This window comes from Oncorhynchus tshawytscha, linkage group LG01, assembly GCF_018296145.1.
Source record: "Oncorhynchus tshawytscha isolate Ot180627B linkage group LG01, Otsh_v2.0, whole genome shotgun sequence".
In the NCBI taxonomy this organism is placed as follows: Eukaryota; Metazoa; Chordata; class Actinopteri; order Salmoniformes; family Salmonidae; genus Oncorhynchus; species Oncorhynchus tshawytscha.
In genome coordinates this window covers 79447054-79472294 of record NC_056429.1, presented here as the reverse complement: position 1 = coordinate 79472294, position 25241 = coordinate 79447054, and the positions used below count along the sequence as shown (strand labels likewise).

Genomic DNA, 25241 nt, shown 5'->3' with positions numbered 1-25241 from the left:
AGTTGCATCCCCAATGTGTATATCTTCACTTGTAGCCTGTGAGAAAGACCAGATCAGGGGACAGAGGGCCATGTGAGTGAGATGTGCTTCGGAGCATGCAGCACACAGGGAGAAAGGAGTTCAGCCATTGGCAGCAAAAGGCATGTATTTTTACAGCTGCACAAAGGGGATCCCGTTGGGTAATTCAAGGCATTATCAAGTGTTTGTCAAATTGTGAATGAGAGACTGAGGAAGTGTGTACAGCCAGCATTAAAAAAAACAAAGCAGAGCTCACGCCTTTCATGCAACTGTTTTCAAATCATCATTAGAGTCACATCAATCAGCCTTATAATGTATTAAAAATCAAAACATATAGCCTAACATTTGTACCACAACTGGAGTAACATAACTAACTAAATTAAGCACATAGGAGTACCTGTTTCTTTGTTAACAGCTGAACATAGAATAGCCGCATATGTGCACTCCCTCAAATGGTTTGGAGAAAATTGCCTTTCTAATGTTTTCAGCTTTGTTCAATTGTATTCTTCATACTATAAAATACTATCAAATAATGCCATGGAATTCTCAACGAATCTTGTGTGCTATATAAACTAGTGTAGCCCACAGCCATATGTCATAGCAAGATCAGGATCTAACATAAGAACAACTCAGGGTTTAAGCCATTTTATGTATAATTGCAGCAATGCGCACACGGCAGTAGGCTATAAGCAACAAGTGAAATGATTACTGAACAAGTTTTTTTTTAATTGGACGTATACAGTTCCATTATGCAATTATATTGACAATATCTCACACACCTCCCCACTCCCTCATCCTCCCTACTCCCTCTCCCTCCTTGCTAGAATACAAAAGCTGTCCTCAATCTTCGGCAAAGAAAGACGTCTAGTTCCAGTTATGATGTTGGCAAGTTATAGTATGTTCAATACTTTGTGTGTGTGTGGTTTCTTAAAATACAGAATAAAGTGGGATTACTATCAAATAAAATAATATACCAGGATATAGCATTAAAACAATATTACAGTGAAGTAGCACAGTAACTGAAGGGCTCCACAAGGACTCCACATGGGACAGGGCAGAGCTAAGCTAATCAGGCCAAATTAATACACAGGCCAGTGCAATGGTCATGATAATGCCATTACAGCTTCAAAGGATACAACACAAGCTAATACTTATTTGATGCCATTAGCATTTGCATTGTTTTGCAGAATTATTAGAAACATGTAACTACATAAGCACAATTAAGTATAATAATAGAGTAATTATTAGTAAGGCAAACAACAATGAAGGCAATGCGGGAGCCAGCTGGAAAATGTGTCAGGGGAGAAAAGTTCGGGGAGGTTCTGTTCTGACTGGAGATGTACAAATGTCTGCATACTTAACCTGAAGAAATACTGGGAGAGTGCTTGGGCTCTCTTCGAAGAGATAAGTTTGTCCAGCTCATCCAGTTTATCCTCGCCTTACATTAGCATATCATGCCTCAAACGTACATCGTCCGCTACAGTGAAATGGGCAACTTCTATGTGAATTAATGATGAGGCTGAGAACACCTCATTTCAAACTGTTCTTAGAAAATCATGTCAATTTGAAACATAGCCTCTAGACAATTAGCAGGCAGCGTGTCTTGGTTTGAGGGCAGCACGGTTTAACTTTCCTGTTGCATAACAATCACATTTTAGAATAGTGAGCCAATTCTGACATCACGTGCATGAGAACTCACACTGGGGCTACTGTTAGAGATATTTAGAACTCGGGCATGAAAAAGTGAATAAAAACCCACTAAATGGCTAAATTAACCCATCTTTGGGTTGGGAGTGTAGCTTTCAGATAGATTTTTTTGGCCACCCATGAGAGTAAACTTCATTCCTGTTCATTGTAAGTTTATACATTGAAAATGTATAGGTAACCACAATTCAGACTTTAATATCAAATTAATATCATTATTTAAGCTTTGTTAAAGCTACAAAAGTGTCTGTGCTCATCCTTAAAATATGTTGACAAAACAACTGAACAGATAAACTGGAATGATAATTACTCTCACAGGTGGCCAAAAATAACTATCTGAAAGCCACGCCCCTACTAACCCATGTCTCCAATCTTCTGTTCTGACCCAGTGGTTCATAGCTCAATTTCCCAGAATCAACACCCCAGCCTGGCTCTTTTTAAGTTTACATACCAAACAACCCAGTATTTTTCTGGTATACAGACACAACTCCTCTGGATCCCTCTCTTATGCAATGAGACAACAGTAAAGTCCTCTTCCATTTTACTTTTAAGCTGACACTGGTTTATAAACATTACACTTTTTGGGCAATGTATGAATGATGTGCATGTGTGTGTGCCTGTGTTTATGCTTGATTTTGTTCCCTGTGTGCGTGAAAATATAGTTTGTCTCTCCATCTTTTTATTCCTGTGTGTTTCTCTCTCCCTGACCTATCCAATAACTCTGTCCAGGGAGTTCGCTGTTTATTAACTCAGTCCATTTCTTTCTTTTTCTTTCTTTCTTTCTCTTTCTTTCTTTCCTTCCTTCCTTCCCTTTCTTTCTTTCTTTCTTTCTTTCTTTCTTTCTTTCTTTCTGTCTGTCTGTCTGTCTCTCTTTCACTGTCTCTCTCTCATCTTTTTACATTATTTTCTATAATATATTGTATGACATCACATTTGATGTATTTCTGCATATGAACCAAGACATTTACCTATCATGTATTTCTATCTCCATAGAAACCAAACCAGGAACTGGCTTGTGTAAGCAGCAGGGAACCATTGCTCTTTTTGGCAACGTGGTGTACAGCGGCCTGCTCAACGAACATATCTGGCATTTCGGGATACCCATCGTCACCAGACTGGTGAGTTTTGGGGAGTCCTCCCTTCCTCTCTGTCTATCGTCACTTACTGTGCTGTGATTGATCTCTGCTCCATCGTGGGTGGTTGTTCTGTGCCACTGCTATGTTTAAAAAAAACTGCAGTCTTGAACATGTCAGACACACTGTAAACCGCAAGGCATTTTTAGCTCAAATACTTCTAGTAAAGTGAACTCAAAGTCAAGTCCTCACACTGATCTAATCCTGGAAGTAATTATGAATGCAGGTTGCGGGTGAATACAAGTTCCAACTTTTGGAAATCCTAACTCTGGCTAGATTCCAAATATAATTACACATCATTTTGCAAGCCAACATAATGTGACTTGCAGTTAGGGTTGCAAAATTCTGATACGTTTTCCAGAAATCACGGATATCCTATTTTTTTTTACCAGAAAATTACTGGAATTCTGCAACCCTTACGTTCAGCCCTGATGTAGCCTGTAAACCATGAGTTTCAGGACATTGCATTAGAGTAAAGCTAGGCCTCAAAATAAGGCCTCATGAGATATGTATTGTTGGTGTTTCCTTTATTTTGGCAGTTAATTGTATGTGCTTGTGATAAAACCTAATCCACAGTTATTTTTTTACTATTGACACTCTGTGGCTAAATTATGCTCTCTAGTGTTTGATACATTTTTTAAATAATAGTTGTAAAAAAAAAATGCCTCTTGGGCCCCATACAGGCTTGGGTGCAAAGGCTTCAGCACCTGAAAAGGCGTCCTCATGCTTCCCTTATTATGATAACATTTTGTGAAGATTTGGTCTTCGGCAAGAGTTTTTTCGGGCTGTTCATGCACACACGTTTTTTTCTCAAGTCAAGCCGAAGTTCTACACCCCTTCGTCATTCATTGGTCAACAGTAAGGATTCTTTGTTGTCATTCATCGATAGACAATTCATCGATACAAGATCTCCTCTGCAAAAATGTAAAAATTAATGACATATTTCTTAAATTATCTTTGATTCATTCTGACTACTTTGAGGAAGTGTATACTGGCTACGGCGTCTCAAGATGGACAAACAGTATTATTGACGCGTTTCTATTTTTTCAGGATTCCACACCCTAATAGAGATCTATTGTTTTAATCATATCACAATCCACTTTTACCATTTGAATGTAGACCCGAATACAATACTTTTTTGTAGTAATTTTTCTAACATATATTTTATTAAAATATGCAAACGAGGCAATACCTCACTAAATGTGTATTTACATACCATGCATATTCATTTTTCTGGACACTGGATGAAGTCAGCCTAAATACACTACATGACCAAAAGTATGTGGACACCTGCTCATCGAACATCTCATTCCAAAATCAGGGACATTAATATGGAGTTGGTCACCCTTTGCTGCTATAACAGCCTCCACTCTTCTGGGAAGGCTTTCTACTAGATGCTGGAACATTGCTGCGGGGACTTGCTTCCATTCAGCCACAAGAGCATTAGTGAGGTCGGGCACTGATGTTGGGCGATTAGGCCTGTCTCGCAGTCGGCGTTCCAAATCATCCAAAGGGTGTTTAATGGGGTTGAGCTCAGGGCTCTGTGCAGGCCAGTCAAGTTCTTCCAAACCGATCCTGACAAGCCATCTCTGAATGGACCTCGCTTTGTGCATGGGGGCATTAAGATTTCCCTTCACTGGAACTGAAGGGGTAGCCCGAACCATGAAAAACAGACCCAGACCATTATTCCTCCTCCACCAAACTTTACAGTTTGCACTATGCATTGGGGCAGTTAGCATTTTCCTGGCATCCGCCAAATCCAGGTTTATCCGTCGGACTGCCAGTTTCCACTGCTCCAGAGTCCAATTATTGCAAGCTTTACACCACTCCAGCTGACGATTGGCATTGCGCATGGTGATCTTAGGCTTGTGTGCGGCTGCTCGGCCATGGAAACCCATTTAATGAAGCTCCTGATGAACAGTTATTGTACTGACGTTGCTTCCAGGGGCAGTTTGGAACTCTGTAATGAGTGTTACAACCTAGGAGAGATGATTTTTTGCGCACTTCAGCACTCAGTGGTCCCGTTGTGTGACCTACCACTTTGAGCCTGAGCCATTGTTGCTTCAGAAGTTTCCACTTCACAATAACAGCACTTACATTTGACCGGGGCAGCTCTAGGAGGGCAGAAATTTGACAAACTGACTTGTTGGAAAGGTGTCATCCTATGACAGTGCCACAATGAAAGTCACTGAGCTCTTCAGTAAGGCCATTCCAATACCAATGTAAGGCCATTCTTCTGTAAGGCAATTCTACTGCTAATCTCTATGGAGATTGCATGGCTGTGTGCTCAATTTTATACACCTATCAGCAATGTGTGTGGCTGAAATAGCTGAATACACTAATTTGAGGTGTGTCCACATACTTGTGTATATATAGTGTATTTGTGTTTCATTTTGTTAAGACACTCCAGGATCGGGCTTCTCCAGAGCAAATTGTGGATAAATACTTTTCTCATCTTTCAATCTATAAAATACTATAGACATTTTTGGCACATTTTTCCCATTTTTTTATCCAGGATAAAACATTTACAACATATTAGCATTCCCTCTGGGCAAGTCTGGATAATATATTCAAGGATAACCACATGCAATTTGGTAAATGCAGATGCTTCTGAAGCTGATAAAATTGTGTTGGCGTGTGGGAAGAGTCTGACTTTCGGGAAATGGCAGTTAGAATTAGACTACAAAACGACAAACGCCTATTTAGACCCCATCACCATCTCTTCAAAGTATGTTACTAAATGTAGTCCAGTTTGCAATATTCTCTATGAAATTGGCTTTGAAACTATGTGTAATTCAATGTGTTGATCTTTAAAATGATTGATGTATGTCCATGAATGTGGTTAAAATTCTATTTTTGGGGTCTAAAAAACAAATATTAATTGACCAAAATACCAACAAATTGGCAGATGCTAAAAAAAAATATTCAGCCTGTGGTGCCTGTCCTTAAGTTTCCTCAAAAGGTTTGAGTAATGACAGCACATTGGGGTTTATAGTGCAGTGTGTAATAGCAATTATATAATGGGTATATAATTGTTTGATATAATTGTTTGATATAGCGATGCTGTAAATCCAAATCTAAGGGAATTTGTTTGCTGAATATTGAAGTAGAGGAATTGTTTAAAAATCTCAAATTGGGAAAACTAAATTCAACTGAAAGTTGCTGATAATAATATTCATGATGATTGTTTATGACGTAATATAAAAAACATTACATCTTGATTGATTACTCCATCCTTTAAAGGCTACATAACATTTTCAGATCAGCTATAGACAGTTACGAGTCTACTTAGAGGGTTTTGATTGAGGCTAGTATGGTGATATGCTAATTTGCTCTCATGATTTTTTCTGATGTAAGTTGGTTTGACTTTTATACTTTTATTCAATCCAATATATTTCCTCAGAGTTCTGAATATTTAATTGTGAATATTTATATAGCAGCTGATATCATCAAAAATGTTACGAGCTTGGTCATATTTTATTGATAGAGACATTTGATGGCGCACACTCACACAAACACATAGAGACACACACAGACTCTGACATACACTCTGACAGACTCAGGCTCACACACATGCGCCAACACACACACACGTTAAATGATTCAGTGCATGCTACAGCTGTCAAAGCCCAGGGTTGGAGAGACGGGGTAGAAATGAAATAGATGTCAAACTGAACAGCTGTCCTTGGCATAGCTCATGTTTTAATATTGCAAGGTGTTTGTATAGTGTAGGAATATGACACTGGGCCCAACTCTGCTGGGGCAGTATTCATACTATAACATGTTTGTTTGTTTGTGTGTGTGTGTGTGTTCTTGTGTGGGCATGTGCACGTTTGCACGTCTGCAAGTGGATTGTTCATACACCAAGAAGACGTGTAAGAGGACATATTACCTGTAAAATAACCCTGAAGACTTGCCTTGATTGACCATTCTTCCTACAATAGGGAATATAGTCAATGATTAATCAGAGGCAGTTGTTCGGAACCAATGACTAGTCTCTTCTTTCAGAGGACTAAGTAATTAATAAGTTAATTGAGGTAATTGAAAACGACTGGAGAATCCTCTCCTCCATTCTACTGCAGAGACAGAGAGAGAGAGAGGGCAAGAGAGAGGGGGATGGAGAGAGATATGGGGTGTGCAGAGAGAGAGAGAGAGAGAGAGAAAGTGGATAGAGAGAGCGAGGGAGGGAGAGAGAGAGAGGGAGAGAGAGAGAGAGAGAGAGAGAGAAAGTGGATAGAGAGAGCGAGGGAGGGAGAGAGAGAGAGAGGGAGAGAGAGATAGAGAAAGTGGATAGAGAGAGAGAGGGAGGGAGAGAGAGAGAGAGGGAGAGAGAGAGAAAGTGGATAGAGAGAGCGAGGGAGAGAGAGAGAGAGAGAGAGAGAGAGCAACAGCCCTGCACTGGCTGTTCTATTTACTTTATCATACACACAGAGCAGATGACAGAGGCAAATGCACTACAAGCTAATGAGTAGGGTTGTGTGTGTGTATTAATTTGTGTGTGTGGCTGTTGTCAACTACCTTTGCTGTGAAAGCCTGTTTGGTTCCTGACAGTCAAAATCATATTTGGTTTACATAGCTAGGTAGCTAGTCTAAGGGTGACTGCAGCAAATATAATTACAGGTGTTCCCTTTTCATCTTAGCCAAAGATACTTATAGGTTTCCCCTTTCCTCTGTGTCTGTGTTTAGCTAGTTACCAGTTAGCTAGTCTTCAGCCAGCATGGAACAAAAGGGGGAAGGGTCATTCAAAACCAGGAGTCTGGAACCAAAATCGTTTCGTTTCATAAAATGCCTGCAAAATAAAGTTCTGAAACGGTTCCCGTTCCGGCACCAGATTTACTGGTTAATAATGATATGTTTACATGACTTATATTGTTTTATTTTATTTTATTGTTTTACAATTCAGAATAAAAAAAACTGTTCTAGGACACTCAGATGCTTCTCTGTCGAATAAATGGGTCTTTGGCGCCATACGGCGGTCGGCTGCATCATTACCCATTTTGTCAGGTCCTTAGAAAAACACCTCCCCAAATCAACTATTTCGCAACACAGACATCCCCGACGTTATTCAAAATATTGCCTTCTTGCTAGATTGATTGATGAATACAGCCACAGCAAAACAGTTCAAAATGTCTTTCAGCTCAAGAGGATTTATGAAACAGAAGTAGAAGGATATTAAAGACCCCCTATTTCAACTTAATTCCTGTCCTTTAGGATAAATTATTGTTTAGGTTCCACCTCTGAAGAATGACACAGAATGGATGCCAATACATATTCACAAAATGGGGGTGGGAACATTGTGGGTGATTCCCACATGGATTGATGCCCTTAGAAGAACCATCAAACAGGCAAGGCATCAAAACAGGACTACGATTGAATGCTACTACACTGGCTCTGATGCTCATCGGATGTGGCAGGGCTTGAAAACTATTACGGACTACAAAGGAAAACCCAGGCGCAAGCTGCAAGGTGACGCAAGCCTACCAGACAAACTAAATGCCTTTTATGCTTGCTTTGAGGCAAGCAACACTGAAGCATGCATGAGAGCACCAGCTGTTCCAGACAACTGTGTGATCACGCTCTCCATAGCCGATGTGAACAAGATCTTTAAACAGGTCAACATTCACAAAGCCACTGGGCCAGACTGGTCACTAGGACGTGTACTCAAAGCATAAGAGGACAAAATGGCAAGTGTCTTAACTGACATTTTCAACCTCTCCCTGACCGAGTCTGTAATACCTACATGTTTCAAACAGACACACATAGTCCCTGTGCCAAAGATAACCTGCTTAAATGATTACCGCCCCGTAGCACTCAAGTTGGTAGCCATGAAGTGCTTTGAAAGGCAGGTCACAACAACACCATCATGCCGGAAACCCTAGACCCACTCCATTTCGCATACCTCCCCAACAGATCCACAGATGATGCAATCTCTGGACAAAAGGAACACCTATGTGAGAATGCTGTTCATTAACTACAGCTCAGCGTTCAACACCATAGTGCCCTCAAAGCTCATCACTAAGCTAAGGATCCCGGTACTAAACACCTACCTCTGTAACTGACTAGAACGGTTTGGACTCGAGACACGTTTTTTTCTCCGTTCTATTTGGTAGACTCATGCAATGGTTCTCACAGGTAGGGGAAGTGCTACAATGACTTAGCTCACGATGCAAACCGCAGATGATATGTCACAACACCCTGAGGGCATCAGACACGAAACTAAACACCAATACTTGATGTAACAACAGCTCAAAATAGATTAACAAGTGTATGACATTGTCTACTGCGTGCACCTTTTCATTATAGGATAGACACTTGTGATTTCTAGCTGCACCAATCAAATCCTTTATTGTAGGGGGAGCGGGGTTACAAAATGCAATCATATCACACACAATTTTACCATTTGTAAAAAAAAAAAAATATATATATATGGATCTTTTTTATACAGACTAGATCAGAGAGAGGTGAAACTTGACAAATTATCCAAAGGATTATAATAAAATTAGTCCATGGCTCAGGTGTAGGCTACGGTGAAAGCTGTAGCCAGAGACGGAAGAGGAAGCTAGACAACCCACTCTTTTTTTTCTGTTTTTTTTCTGGATCAATGCAAGTCAATGAACAAAGTAGACCAGACCCAGATGCTTTTGCATTGGCGTCTATGGGAGACCAACCCTGTTAAGGAGACCGGAACTGACTATTTATTTTCAATGGTATACGACCTGAGTAACTATCTTAATTTATCCACCATCTTTGCTATAGCCAAAGATGATCTATTATGTTGCTCTGTTCAGTCGCGACTCATGAACTTCGCAGGTGTTTCTAATTAATAAATTATACCATGCTGGTGGGTGGTACCATTCAAATAAAACCCAGGCCTGAAATGAAACGTAAGCAAAAAAACTATGTCACATCATTTCATAGGAAAATACACGTCATTGGCACAAATTTGCACAAAGTGGGCAGTTCAGGTTTGTCACTTCAAGGCCAAATATATCATACTTTGACTAAAACGATGACTTATTTACTTAAATAGTTGTGCAATGTCATGGGTAAGCTTTGGCTGTCATCTTTCATTTGAAAAGTGGATTTCTACTGGTGTAGATGCCTCACCAGTCTCAACGTCAACAGTGAATGCTGGATGCTGGCCTTCTAGGCAGAGCTCCTCTGTCCAGTGTCTGTGTTCTTTGCAACTCTGCCTAGAAGGCCAGGATCCCGGAGTCGCCTCTGTTGATGTTGAGACTGGTGTTTTGCTATTTAATGAGGTACTATTTAATGAAGCTGCCAGTTGAGGACTTGTGAGGCATCTGTTTCTCAAACTAGACATCCTAATGTACTTGTCCTCTCGCTCAGTTTTGCACCGGGGCCTCCCACTCCTCTTTCTATTCTGGTTGGAGCCAGTTTGCACTGTTCTGTGAAGGGAGTAGTACACAGCGTTGTACGAGATCTTCAATTTCTTTGCAATTTCTGGCATGGAATAGCCTTCATTTCTCAAAACAAGAATAGACTGACGAGTTTCAGAAGACCGATATTCCTTTCTGAACATTTTGAGCCTGTAATCGAACCCACAAATGCTGATGCTCCAGATACTCAACTAGTCTAAAGAAGGCCAGTTTTATTGCTTCTTTAATCAGGACAACAGTTTTCAGCTGTGCTAACATAATTGCAAAAGAGTTGTCTAATGATCAATTAGCCTTTTAAAATGAAAAACTTGGATTAGATAACACAATGTGCCATTAGAACACAGGAGGGATGGTTGCTGATAATGGGCCTCTGTACGCCTATGTAAAAACAGACGTTTCCAGCTACAATAGTAATTTACAACATTAACAATGTCTACACTGTATTCCTGATCAACTTGATGTTATTTTAATGGACAAAAAATGTGCTTTTCTTTCAAAAACAAGGATTTTCTAAATGGCCACAAACTTTTGAATGGTAGTGTGTATATATATATATATATATATATATATATATATACAGTTTAAGTTGGAAGTTTACATACACCTTAGCCAAATACATTTAAACCATTTCTTTCACAATTTCTGACATTTAATCCGAGTAAAAATTCCCTGTCTTAGGTCAGTTAGTATCACCACTTTATTTTAAGAATGTGACATTTCTGAATAATAGTAGAGAGAATGATTTATTTTAGCTTTTATTTCTTTCATCACATTCCCAGTAGGTCAGACATTTACATACACTCAATTAGTATTTGGTTTCCTTGCCTTTAAATTGTTTAACTTGGGTCAAACGTTTCGGGTAGCCTTCCTCAAGTTGAGGTGAATTCTGGCCCATTCCTCCTGACTGAGCTGGTGTAACTGAGTCAGATTTGTAGGCCTCCTTGCTCACACATGTTTTTTCAGTTCTGCCCACATATTTTCTATAGGTTTGAGGTCAGGGATTTGTGATGGCCACTCCAATACCGTGACTTTGTTGTCCTTAAGACATTTTGCCACAACTTTGGAAGAAGGATTGGTGTCATTGTCCATTTGGAAGACCCATTTGCGACCAAGTTTTAACTTCCTGACTAATGTCTTGAGATGTTGCTTCAATATATCCACGTATTATTTTCCTCATGATGCCATCTATTTTGTGAAGTGCACCAGTCCCTCCTGCAGCAAAGCACCCCCACAACATGATGATGCCACCCCCGTGCTTCACGGTTGGGATGGTGTTCTTCGGCTTGCAAGCCTCCCCCTTTTCCTCCGAACATAACGATGGTCATTATGGCCAAACAGTTCTATTTTTGTTTCATCAGACCAGAGGACATTTCTCCAAAATGTATGATCTTTGTCCCCATGTGCAGTTGCAAACCGTAGTCTGGCTTTTTAATGGTGGTTTTGGAGCAATGGCTTCTTCCTTGCTGAGAGGCCTTTCAGGTTATGTCGATATCGGACACGATTTACTGTGGATATGGATACTTTTGTACCTTTTTCCTCCAGCATTTTTACAAGGTCCTTTGCTGTTGTTCTGGGATTGATTTGCACTTTTCACACCAAAGTACGCTCATCTCTAGGAGACAGAATGCGTCTCATTCCTGAGTGGTATGATGGCTATGTGGTCCCAAGATGTTTATACTTGCATACTATTGTTTGTACATATGAACGTGGTACCTTCAGGCATTTGGAAATTACTCCCAAGGATGAACCAGACTTGTGGAGGTCTACAATTTCTTTTCTGAGGTCTTGGCTGGTTTCTTTTGATTTTCCCATGATGTCAAGCAAAGAGGCACTGAGTTTGAAGGTAGGCCTTGAAATACATCCACAGATACACCTCCAATTGACTGAAATGATGTCAATTAGCCTATCAGAAGCTTCTAAAGTCATGACATAATTTTAATGGCACAGTCAACTTAGTGTATGTGAACTTCTGACACAATGGAATTGTGATACAGTGAATTATAAGTGAAATAATCTGTCTGTAAACAATTGTTGAAAAAATTACTTGTGCCATGCACAAAGTAGATGTCCTAACCGACTTGCCGAAACTATAGTTTGTCAACAAGAAATTTGTGAAGTGGTTGAAAAATGAGTTTTAATGACTCCAACCTAAGTGTATGTAAACTTCCGACTTCAGCTGTATGTATATATATATATTTACATACAGTTGACTATATATATATATATATATATATATATATATATATATATATATATATACACTGCTCAAAACAATAAAGGGAACACTTAAACAACACAATGTAATTCCAAGTCAATCACACTTCTGTGAAATCAAACTGTCCACTTAGAAAGCAACACTGATTGACAATAAATGTCACATGCTGTTGTGCAAATGGAATAGACAACAGGTGGAAATTATAGGCAATTAGCAAGACACCCCAAATAAAGGAGTGGTTCTGCAGGTGATAACCGCAGACCACTTCTCAGTTCCTATGCTTCCTGGCTGATGTTTTGGTCACTTTTGAATGCTGGCAGTGCTTTCACTCTAGTGGTAGCATGAGATGGAGTCTACAACCCACACAAGTGGCTCAGGTAGTGCAGCTTATCCAGGATGGAACATCAATGCGAGCTGTGGCAAGAAGGTTTGCTGTGTCTGTCATCGTAGTGTACCTGGCGCTACCAGGAGACAGGCCAGTACATCAGGAGACGTGGAGGAGGCCGTAGGAGGGCAACAACCCAGCAACAGGACCGCTACCTCCGCCTTTGTGCAAGGAGGAGCAGGAGGAACACTGCCAGAGCCCTGCAAAATGACCTCCAGCAGGCCACAAATGTGCATGTGTCTGCTCAAATGGTCAGAAACTCCATGAGGGTGGTATGAGGGCCCGACATCCACAGGTGGGGGTTGTGCTTACAGCCCAACACCGTATAGGACATTTGGCATTAGAACACCAAGATTGGCAAATTCGCCACTGGCGCCCTGTGCTCTTCACAGATGAAAGCAGGTTCACACTGAGCACATGTGACAGACCTGACAGTCTGGAGACGCCATGGAGAACGTTCTGCTGCCTGCAACATCCTCCAGCATGACCGGTTTTGGCGGTGGGTCAGTCATGGTGTGGGGTGGCATTTCTTTGGGGGGCCGCACAGCATGTGCTCGCCAGAGGTAGCCTGACTGCCATTAGGTACCGAGATGAGATCCTCAGACCCCTTGTGAGACCATATGCTGGTGCGGTTGGCCCTGGGTTCCTCCTAATGCAAGACAATGCTAGACCTCATGTGGCTGGAGTGTGTCAGCAGTTCCTGTAAGAGGAAGGCATTGATGCTATGGACTGGCCCGCCCGTTCCCCAGACCTGAATCCAATTGAGCACATCTGGGACATCATGTCTCGCTCCATCCACCAACGCCACGTTGCACCACAGACTGTCCAGGAGTTGGCGGATGCTTTAGTCCAGGTCTGGGAGGAGATCCCTCAGGAGACCATCCGCCACCTCATCAGGAGCATGCCCAGGCATTGTAGAGAGGTCATACAGGCACGTGGAGGCCACACACACTACTGAGCCTCATTTGGACTTGTTTAAGGGCATTACATCAAAGTTGGATCAGCCTGTAGTGTGGTTTTCCACTTTAATTTTGAGTGTGACTCCAAATCCAGACCTCCATGGGTTGATAAATTTGATTTCCATTGATCATTTTTGTGTGATTTTGTTGTCAGCACATTCAACTATGTAAAGAAAAAAGTATTTAATAAGAATATTTCATTCATTCAGATCTAGGATGTGTTATTTTAGTGTAGTGTATATTTTTGAGCAGTGTATATAGCACCATACAGTTTTTTATTGTGGTTTAATAGCCATATTCTATTCTTAAAATTCCATTGTGTTTATTAAATAATTGATTCAGTTATATAAAAAAAGAGCTGTGGCCAAAACACACTCCAAAATATTCTAATGAGCCACAGCCCCCACATTTAAATTATCACTAAAAGAGGAAAGAACCCTTTTTTGAACTGCAAAGAACCATTGAGATGCTCAGACATTTGATACCGGAGCTCCGAGGCATCACTATCAGTCAATGTGTGTATCACTTTATCAGAAGTACCTCATCAATGACCTCCAAAGCCTTGTTTGATCACATGCTTTTTCAAACCATGTGTTGCAAAATGTGAGATCCCACAGATTTCGCCGTGGTTCTGTTGATTCTTTTGACACTGACATCTACTGAACACTGTACTTACAAAAATAGCTAGGGTTTAATCCATAATGTTCACCTGACTAGGGGCGGCAGGTAGCCTAGTGGTTAGAGCGTTGGGCCAGGAAGGTTGTTAGCTCGAATCCCTGAGCTGACATGGTAAAAATCTGTCGTTCTGCTCCCGGATAAGGCATTTAACCCACTGATCCTAGGCAGTCATTGTAAATAAGAATTTGTTCTTATCTGATTTGTTTTGTTAAATAAATATAAACTATTTTAAAAAGTAGTAGAGGAGAGAACTAGGGGATATTCCGGGACGTGAGAGGATGAGTTTTAATCCCGTTAAAGGCACACTATTTAGAAAATGGTTCTTTATGCACTGTTGTTCTAATAATAGTTTTTATTTCGTGTACTATAAGCTTCTGTCTTAAGTATCCTAAATAATGCCATAGATTCAGTTTTTGAAAAATAGTCAACTTGAAGGCAAAGAAGAGAAGCATGATGTAAGATGCAAACCTGATATTCCAACTGATTATAGGCTACTAAAGCCAAAAGCTACACCACGGTGTTATCCTGATAATATTGGAGAAAAACTTTGATCTGATAATCACACACTTCTATTTATTGCTGGCCAGCTGATGTTACTAATATGCATTGTGTACAGATAATGAAGCTCTGAGAAATTTACATTTTTTCAGCATAATTTGGTGAAAGGGGAGAAGCCTTCAGAAAGCCTTGATTTCCCATTGCTAGTTCCACATAGAACCATCACCCTTTCCAAAGACCCCTTGAGGAAGCCTTGGTTTCCCATCGCTCGTTCCACATAGAACCATCACCCTTTCCAAAGACCCTTTGAGGAAGCCTTGGTTTCCCATCGCTCGTTCCACATAGAACCATCACCCTTTCCAAAGACCCCTTGAGGAAGCCTAATTTCTTAGTGTGAGTCACCAAGGAGTCACCCCTTCTGCCACATGTAGAATGCATGGGAGAATTGGCTGTACTAAAGCCACTAGTGTATAGTAGATTTACAATAATCTATTCTAATTCTGTGGTAAACCAAATACGAACAACAGTGGTGAAATGTGACAACAGGATCTAGGCCTTCAGAGAGACAGTGTAACGCTCCGGCCCGAATTGCCCGTATCGTATACGCCAGGGACCCCTCGATGTCCAGAGGGGGAGGAGGGACCTCCGGCACCTCACCGTCCTGTAGGGGACCAGCTACCACCGGCCTGAGGAGAGACACATGAAACGAGGGGTTAATACGATAATAGGAAGGGAGTTGTAATCGATAACACACCTCGTTTATTCTCCTCAGGACTTTGAAGGGCCCTACACACTGCGGCCCAAGCTTCCGGCAGGGCAAGCGGAGGGGCAGGTTTCGGGTCGAGAGCCAGACCCTGTCCCCCGGTACAAACACGGGGCCTCACTGCGGTGGCGGTCAGCACTCCTTTTCTGCCGTCCACTAGCTTGTTGAAGGGATTCCTGGACGGCCCTCCAGGTCTCTTTGGAGCGCTGCACCCATTCCTCCACCGCAGGAGCCTCGGTCTGGCTCGGATGCCATGGTGCCAGGACCGGCTGTCACCCCATCACACACTGAAAGGGGGACACATTAGTAGAGGAGTGGCGTAGTGAGTTCTGGGCCATTTCGGCCCAGGAGATGTATCTTGCCCACTCCCCTGGCCGGTCCTGGCAATACGACCGCAGAAACCTACCCACCTCCTGGATACTCTCTCCACCTGCCCATTACTCTCAGGGTGATAACCGGAGGTCAGGCTGACCGGGCCCCGATCAGAAACGATGTCCTCCGGCACCCCGTAGTGCCGGAAGACGTGGGTGAATAATGCCTCCGCAGAGTGTAGGGCTGATACCGGGCAACGGGAGGAGACGGCAGGACTTAGAGAACCGATCCACAATCACCAGAACCGTGGTGTTCCCCTGAGATGGGGGAAGGTCGGTCAGGAAATCTACGGATAGATGTGACCATGGCCATTGTGGAACGGGGAAGGGTTGTAACTTCCCTCTAGGAAGGTGCCTAGGAGCCTTACTCTGGGTGCATACCGAACAGGAGGAGACATAAACCTTAATGTCCCTAGCCAAGGTAGGCCACCAATACCTCCCCCGAAGCCTCCCCACTGTCTTCCTCACCCCAGGGTGACCCGGGGAGGGTAGGACGTGAGCCCACAGAATCAGTTGGTCCCGAACACCAAGCGGACACTGAGGCGGCGCGGGTTCAGCCCGTAACGCCCGCTCGATGTCCGAGTCCACCTCCCATACCACTGCTATTAGCCTTGAGGCGGGAAGGATGGGAGTAGGTTCGGTGGACCTATCCTCCGTGTCGTAAAGGCGGGACAGTGCGTCCGACTTCACGTACTGGGAGCCCGGTCTATAAGATAACGTGAACCGGAATCAGGTGAAAAATATGGCCCACCTTGCCTGACGTGGGTTCAGTCTCCTAGCTGCCCGAATATACTCCAGATTTTGGTGGTCGGTCCAGATGAGAAAGGGGTGCTTAGCCCCCTCAAGCCAGTGTCTCCACACCTTCAGGACCCTGACCACCGCTAACAACTCCCGGTCCTCCACATCATAGTTACGCTCCGCTGGGCTGAGCCTCCTTGAGAAGAAAACGCAGGGGCGGAGTTTTGGTGGCGTACCCGAGCGCTGTGATAGCATGGCACCCACCCCATCCTCGGACGCGTCCACCTCCGCTATGAATGCTAGAGAGGGGTCCGGATGCGCCAACACTGGTGCATCCGTGAACAGCGCCTTCAACCTGTTGAAAGCTCCGTCCACCTCTGCTGACCATTGCAACCGCACCGGGCCCCCCTTCAGCAGTGAGGTAATTGGAGCCGCTATCTGGCCAAAACCCCGGATAAACCTCCGGTAGTAGTTGGCAAAACCCAAAAACCGCTGCACCTCTTTTACCGTGGTCGGAATCGGCCAATTACGCACGGCCTTACTGCGGTCACCCTCCATCTCCACCCCCGAGGTGGAAATGCGATAACCCAGAAAGGAGACGGCTCGTTTGGAGAACACACACTTCTCAGCCTTGACGTACAGGTCATGCTCCAGCAGTCTACCAAGCACCTTGCGTACCAGAGACACATGCGCGGCTTGAGTGGCTGAGTAGATCAGAATGTCATCGATATAAACAACCACTCCCTACCCGTGCAGGTCCCTGAGAATCTTGTCTACAAAGGATTGGAAAACGGCTGGAGCATTCTTTAACCCATACGGCATGATGCAGTACTCATAGTGGCCCGATGTGGTACTAAATGCGGTTTTCCACTCGTCTCCCTTCCGAATACGCACCAGACTATACGCGCTCCTGAGATCCAATTTTGTGAAGAACTGCGCTCCCTGAAATGATTCCACTGCCGTAGCAATGAGAGGTAGTGGGTAGCTGAACCCCACTGTGATGACATTTAGACCTCTATAATCAATACACAGACGCAAACCTCCCTCCTTTTTCTTCACAAAAAAGAAACTCGAGGAGACGGGTGAGATGGAGGACCGAATGTACCCCTGTCCAAGAGACTCCGTGACATATGTCTCCATAGCCAACGTCTCCTCTTGGGACAATGGGTACACGTGACCCTTGGGAAGCGCATCGTTTACCTGGAGATCTATCGCACAATCCCTTCCCGGTCGATGCGGTGGTAATTTAGTCGCCTTCTTTTTACTGAAAGCGATTGCCAAATCGGCATACTCAGAGGGAATGCACACCGTGTGACCCTGGTCTGGACTCTCCACCGACGTGGCACCGATGGAAACTCCCAGACACCTTCCAAACACTCCTCTGACCACCCCTGGAGAACCCCTGTCTCCACGAAATTTTAGGATTGTGCCGGGCCAGCCAGGGAATCCCCAGCACCACTGGAAACGCAGGCGAATCAATAATATAGAGACTGATACACTCCCTATGATTCCCCTGCGTTACCATGTCCAGTGGAACTGTGGTCTCCCTGACCACCCCTGACCCTAATGGCCGGCTATCAGGGGGTGCACAGGAAAGGGAGAATCTATCGGCGCAAGCGGAACACCTAATTTAATAGCGAGTCCACGATCCATAATGTTCCCAGTTGCGCCTGAATCGACTAGCGCCCTATGCTGGGAAGAGGGGAAAAATTTAAGGAAAAAAAATCAAGACAAACATGTGACCAACAGGGGGTTCTGGGTGAGTTTGGTGCTGACTCACCTGGGGTGATCGAGAAGTGTTCCGCCTACCATCTCGACTCCCAGACGGACCCCCCCAGCACCGATCGGCCGTGTGTCCTCTCCGACCACAGCTGGTGCAGGGGGAGCCTCCTCCTCTGGTACCCCTTGGCACAGCCCCTCCCAACTCCATCGGAACGGGAGTGGAGGTGCTGGGTGGTGGAACACACAGGACCCTCTCCGAACGCCCGCGGGCAGCCAGCAGATTGTCCAGTCGGATGGACATGTCAATCAGCTCATCCAGGGAAAGGGCGGTGTCCCGACACGCTAGCTCCCTGCGGACGTCCTCCCGGAGACTACACCGGTAGTGGTCGAGAAGGGCCCTGTCGTTCCACCCAGATCCTGCTGCCAAGGTCCGGAACTCCAACGCGTAATCCTGGGCGCTCCTCTTCTCCTGCCTGAGATGGAATAGTCGTTCTCCCGCCGCTCGGCCATCTGGAGGGTGGTCAAACACGGCGCGGAAACGGCGGGAAAACTCTGGGTAGTGCTCCTTCGCTGAGTCTGGGCCATTCCAGACTGCGTTCGCCCATCCAGAGTACGACCCGTGAGGCAGGAGATGAGGACACTCACCCTCTCCGCTCCCGAGGGAGTGGGTCTGACGGTGGCCAGGCATAGCTCCAGCTGGAGTAAGAACCCCAGGCACCCCGCCGTCGCTCCATCATAAACCCTCGGGAGCGTAAGACAGAGGGTGCTGGAGTCGGGAGATGGGGAGTCCTGAGCTGGGGGAGCCGAAGGTAGAGAGAGGAGACCACTTCTCTCCCATCGGTCCATTCTCTCCATCACCTGATCCATAGCCGTTCCGATGGAGAACGGTGGTATGATGTAGGACCCTTTCCTCCATCGATGGGAGAGGGTTGGCTGCTGCTCCTGCTGACTCCATTCGTTCATGGTGCGGGATTCTGTAACGCTCCGAGTGTTGTGGGTGTGGAGTCAGACACAGGAAACAGAGAGTGCGATGCTGTGCTCTTTAATGCCCAAAAACGCAACACAGGGTGCTCACAACCAAAATATACGACCAGGAACAAACACCTTCCTCTACATACAAAACAGAAGGTCACAATAATCAATCCCGCACAAAGAACCAGGCGGGCCGGCTGACTAATAAAGCCTCACTAATTATACCCAACTCAAAACAGGTGTACTCAATAAACACATAAGGAGGGGGAGGAAAGAATCAGTGGCATCTAGTAGGCCGGCGCCACCCGAACGGGAAGGGGAGCCACCTTCGTCGGAGTCGTGACAGACAGTAAAATGATCAAACCTGCTACAGTATTACTTCCCATTGCAAATATATTGCAAATACACTAACCGGTGAGTTCAAATACACTAACCGGTGAGTTCAAATACACTAACCGGTGAGTTCAAATACACTAACCGGTGAGTTGTAACAATATTTCACACTCGTTACTTTCAGAGATAGCTACAGCAAGTGAGCTGAAAAAAAACTGTACCACTCACCATATGATTATCATTTGAAAACTATGTTTGAAAGTTAATCTTGAAAAGGGTGATGCTAACACTAATACAACACAAGCTAGTTACTAGCGTGGGAAAACTACTACTCGCTATTGCCACTGATTATTTGCAGTTGCGATCTCAGCTCTTGGCTCTCATTTTTTTAAACGGTCCCACCCATTGCATGTTAAATTGTGATTGGTTCATTCCACTGTCTCTCCAAAATGCAGCTCTAATACATTTGAATGGCAGAGGCCTTCTGTCCAGCTTCTGGAGTCCTAGCCAATGCCAGGGTGATTTAGCCAGAGACAACCAAAGAAAAATCCTGATTGGATATTTTTTTCTCTTCAGTATAGTACTGCTTTTACATCATATCTGAAACTCGTTATTATTAGTTATTTACATCTAACTTTCTATTGGTTGATTCTGATACTTCCCAAGTATGCAACTCGGTACCAAGTTTCAAAGCTTCCAACAGGAATTAAACCTTCTCTTTTCAACACAAACTGAAGATATATATTCAGAAGATCATTCAAGTTGTTTAAAAGATGAAATAGAAGTATATATATATTTTTATAGATCCTTAGGCCTTCTCTGAAAGAAGGCCAAGAAAGCCTTCACAGTTCCCCACTGACAGACAGTAGCTATCGATAGTTGTTAATCTCAGATAAAGTATCTGTAATATATAGATGTACTGTACTACTGTGTGGGTGTATGCTCTCCCCACTCCTGTCTCCATCCCCCCACCTCCCTACCCTACCCTACTCTCACCTCTCTCCCTCCCCCCAGCTCTCTCTCTACTCTACCCTCACCTCTCTCTCTCTACCCTACCCTCTCCTCTCTCCCTCCCCCACCTTCCTACCCTACTCTCACTTCTCTCCCTACTCTACCCTCACCTCTCTCCAACCCACCCTCACCTCTCTCCCTCCCCCACCTCCCTACCCTACCCTACTCTCATCTCTCTCCCTCCCCCAGCTCTCTCCCTACTCTCCCCTCACCTCTCTCCCTACTCTACCCTCACCTCTCTCCCTACTCTACCCTCACCTCACCTCTCTCTCTACCCTACCCTCTCCTCTCTCCCTCCCCCATCTCCCTACCCTACCCTACTCTCACTTCTCTTCCTACTCTACCCTCACCTCTCTCCAACCCACCCTCTCCTCTCTCCCTCCCCCACCTCCCTACCCTAGCCTCACCTCTCTCCCTGCCCCCAGCTCTCTCCCTACCCTACTCTCACCTCATTCCCCCACCTCCCTACCGTACACTCACCTCACTCCCTCCCCCCCAGCTCTCTCCCTACCCTACTCTCACCTCTATCCCCCACCTCCCTACTGTACCCTCACCTCGCTCCCTCCCCCTCACCTCGCTCCCTCCCCCCTCACCTCTCTCCCTCCACCACCTCTCTCCATCCCCCTCACCTCTCCCGACCTTTTTCCTTACCCTCACCTCTCTCCCTCCCACGACCTCTCTCTCTCCCCCAACCTCTCCCCCTCCCCTTCCTCTCTCCCTCACCTCTCTCTTTCTTTCTCTACTTCTTTCTCTCTCAATCTCTCTCTCCCCCCTTTTCTGTCTCTCTATCCTTCATTTAAAAACGTCTGTGGCAGTATTATTATCAGGGAGGCATGATGGAAGAGGACTCTGCCAATATAGCCTCCCAGATGTCTTCACTTGCAGCTGGCCAACACTAGCAAACCTGTAATTAAGACACAACACAGGCTGGCTGGCTGGCTGGCTGGATGACACACACACACACACACACACACAGGCACACATGCATACATGCGCACACACATACATCAAGTAACAAACACACATATGCAACACATAAGGTGAATGAATCCAACCACTCACTCTGCAGTTTGGCTAGTGTGCTCAGGTGAGCTAATAGGCTGAGAGGCTGCATTCCTCTGAGAATATAATTGGTAGAGGGTGGTGATGGTTGACAGACTGAGGCACTACTTTTTACCAGGACCCATATGACTCTGGTCAAAAGTGGTGAACTATATAAGGAATATGGTACCATTTGGGACACAGCCTGAGAGCTGGTTGGTCTAGAGGAGCTGAGAAGATTTGAAAGACTGGACAGCCTTCATGTGGAGCTGGGCCTGAGCTGAGAGAGGCTGAGAGAAGGAGGCTGGCACAGTGTTAGACTGGGAAGAGACTCTCTAGGACAGAGGGTTGGCCTTCTCCTAGGCTAACTCTCTCTCTCCTAGGCTCTCTCTCGCTCTCTCTCCTAGGCTCTCTCTCTCTCTCTCCTAGGCTCTCTCTTTCCTAGTCTCTCTATCTCTCTCTCTCTCTCTCTTAGGCTCTCTCTCCCTCTCTCTCTCCTAGTCTCTCTCTCGCTTAGTCTCTCTCTCTCTCTCTCTCTCTCTCTCTCTCTCTCTCTCTCTCTCTCTCTCCTAGGCTTTATCTAACACAACCATGTGCAACTGCCACTCTAAACACTCACTCTGTAGGCCAATAGAAAGTATGGGGGGAGAATACCCACTGTCTGTTTCACACTCTCCCTTACATCAGGGAGGGGTTTCAGGGTTCCAGGGTTGCATGGGCAGCTTCGTAGTGTTTGAGGGTGTGCTTTCTGAGGTCAGCACACAGACCTACAGGATGATGACATTAGAAACAAGGTGGGCAATGGAATTTAAAATAAATTAAAGTAGAAGAAATAGAGACATATAATATATTATATATATATAATATATAATAATATATTTTAAAATATTTTTCACAAGAAAATGCCAAATAATACAAAAGAGAGATACGTTTCGAAAGAAAGAAAAAAAAACACATCCTAAAAAGCAATTTCCACCCACTTTGAGGGTCAAATCACATGAATAATCAGAATAACCGGTTGCATCACTGCCTGGTATGGCAATTGCTCGGCATTCGACTGTAAGGCTCTGCAGAGGGTAGTGTGTACGGCCCAGCACATCACTGGGGCTAAGCTTCCTGCCACCCCCCTCATCTTAAATAAGCATGCCCCTATCAAAAAATTTAGAACTAAGAACAGATATAGCCATTGGTTCACTCCAGACCTGACTGCCCTTGACTAGCACAAAAACATCCTGTGGCGGACTGCAATAGCATCGAATAGTCCCCGCAATATGCAACTTTTCAGGGAAGTCAGGAACCAATACACACAGTCAGTCAGGAAAGCAAAGGCCAACTTTTTCAAACAGAAATTTGCATCCTGTAGCTCTAACTTCAAAAAGTTTTGGGATACTGTAAAGTCCATGGAGAACACGAGCACCTCCTCCCAGCTGCCCACTGCACTGAGGCTAGGCGACACAGTCCCCAACGGTAAATACATGATAATCGGAAATTTCAAAAAGCATCTCTCCACGGCTGGCCATGCCTTCCCCCTGGCTACCCCAACCCCGGCCAACAGCTCTGCACCCCCCGCAGCTACTTGCCCGATCCTCCCCAGCTTCTCCTTCACCCAAATCCAGATCGCAGATATTCTGAAAGAGCTGCAAAACCTGGACCTGTACAAATCAGCTGGGCTAGACAATCTGGACCCTCTCTTTCTAAAACTATCCGCCGCCATTGTTGCAACACCTTTTACCAGTCTGTTCAACCTCTCTTTCATTTCGTCCAAGATCGCTAAAGATTGGAAAGCTGCCGTGGTCATCCCCCTCTTCAACGGGGGTGACACTCTAGACCCAAACTGTTACAGACATATATCCATCCTGCCCTGCCTTTCTAAAATCTTTCAAAGCCAAGTTAATAAACAGATTACTGACCATTTCGAATCCCACCGTACCTTCTCCGCTGTGCAATCCGGTTTCCAAGCGGGTCACGTGTGCACCTCAGCCACGCTCAAGGTACTAAACGATATCATAACCACCATTGATAAAAGACAGTACTGTGCAGTCGTCTTCATCGACCTGGCCAAGGCTTTCGACTCTGAAAATCACCGTATTCTTATCGGCAGACTCAATAGCCTTGGTTTCTCAAATGACTGCCTCGCCTGGTTCACCAACTACTTCGCAGATAGAGTTCAGTGTGTAAAATTGGAGGACCTGTTGTCCGGACCTCTGATAGTCTCTATGGGGGTACCACAGGGTTCAATTCTCGGGCCGACTCTTTTCTCTGAATATATCAACGATGTCTCTCTTGCCGCTGGTGATTCCCTGATCCACCTCTATGCAGACGACACCATTCTGTATACTTCTGTCCCTTCTTTGGACACTGTGTTAACTAACCTCCAAATGAGCTTCAATGCCATACAACACTCCTTCTGTTGGCCTCCAACTGCTCTTAAACGCCAGTAAAACCAAATGCATGTTTTTCAACCGTTTGCTGCCCGCACCCGCCCGCCCGACTAGCATCACTACTCGGAACGGTTCTGACCTAGAATACGTGGACAACAAAAATACCTAGGTGTCTGGCTAGACTGTAAACTCTCCTTCCAGACTCATATCAAACATCTCCAATCCAAAATCAAATCTAGAATCAGCTTCCTATTTCGCAACAAAGCCTCCTTCACTCACGCCGCCAAACTTACCCGAGTAAAACTGACTATCCTACCGATCCTTGACTTCAGCGATACTCTACCAATACTCTACTCTGCAAAATGATGCAGTCTATTACAGTGCCATCCGTTTTGTTACCAAAGTGCCTTATACCACCCACCACTGCGACCAGTATGCTCTAGTTGGCTGGCCCTTGCTACATATTCTTCGCCAGACCCACTGGCTCCAGGTCATCTATAAGTCTATGCTAGGTAAAGCTCCGCCTTATCTCAGCTCACTGGTCCCGATAACAACACCTACCTGTAGCACGCGCTCCAGCAGGTTTATCTCACTGGTCATCCCCAAAGCCAACACCTACTTTGGCTGCCTTTTCTTCCAGTTCTCTGCTGCCAGTGACTGGAACGAATTGCAAAATCGCTGAAGCTGGAGAGTTACATTTCCCTCACTAACTTTAAACATCAGCTATCTGACCAGCTAACCGATCGCTGCAGCTGTACATGGTCCATCTGTAAATAGCCCACCCAATCTAACTACCTCATCCCCATATTGTTTTTATTTACTTTGCTGCTCTTTTGCATACCAGTATCACTACTTATACACCATCATCTGCTCATCATCATCTGCTCATCTATCACTCCAGTGTTAGTCTGCTATATTGTAA

At 44.7% G+C, this 25241-nt stretch overlaps 1 protein-coding gene across 1 annotated transcript in view; it reads left to right on the top strand.

The window, feature by feature from the left end:
- Nucleotides 1-25241, top strand: part of LOC112257688 (RNA binding protein fox-1 homolog 3) — a 737323-nt gene that overhangs the window by 494180 nt on the left and 217902 nt on the right. Inside the window, 1 exon segment of the mRNA XM_042326209.1 lies at nucleotides 2716-2840. Coding sequence (XP_042182143.1) covers nucleotides 2716-2840 — 125 coding nt within the window.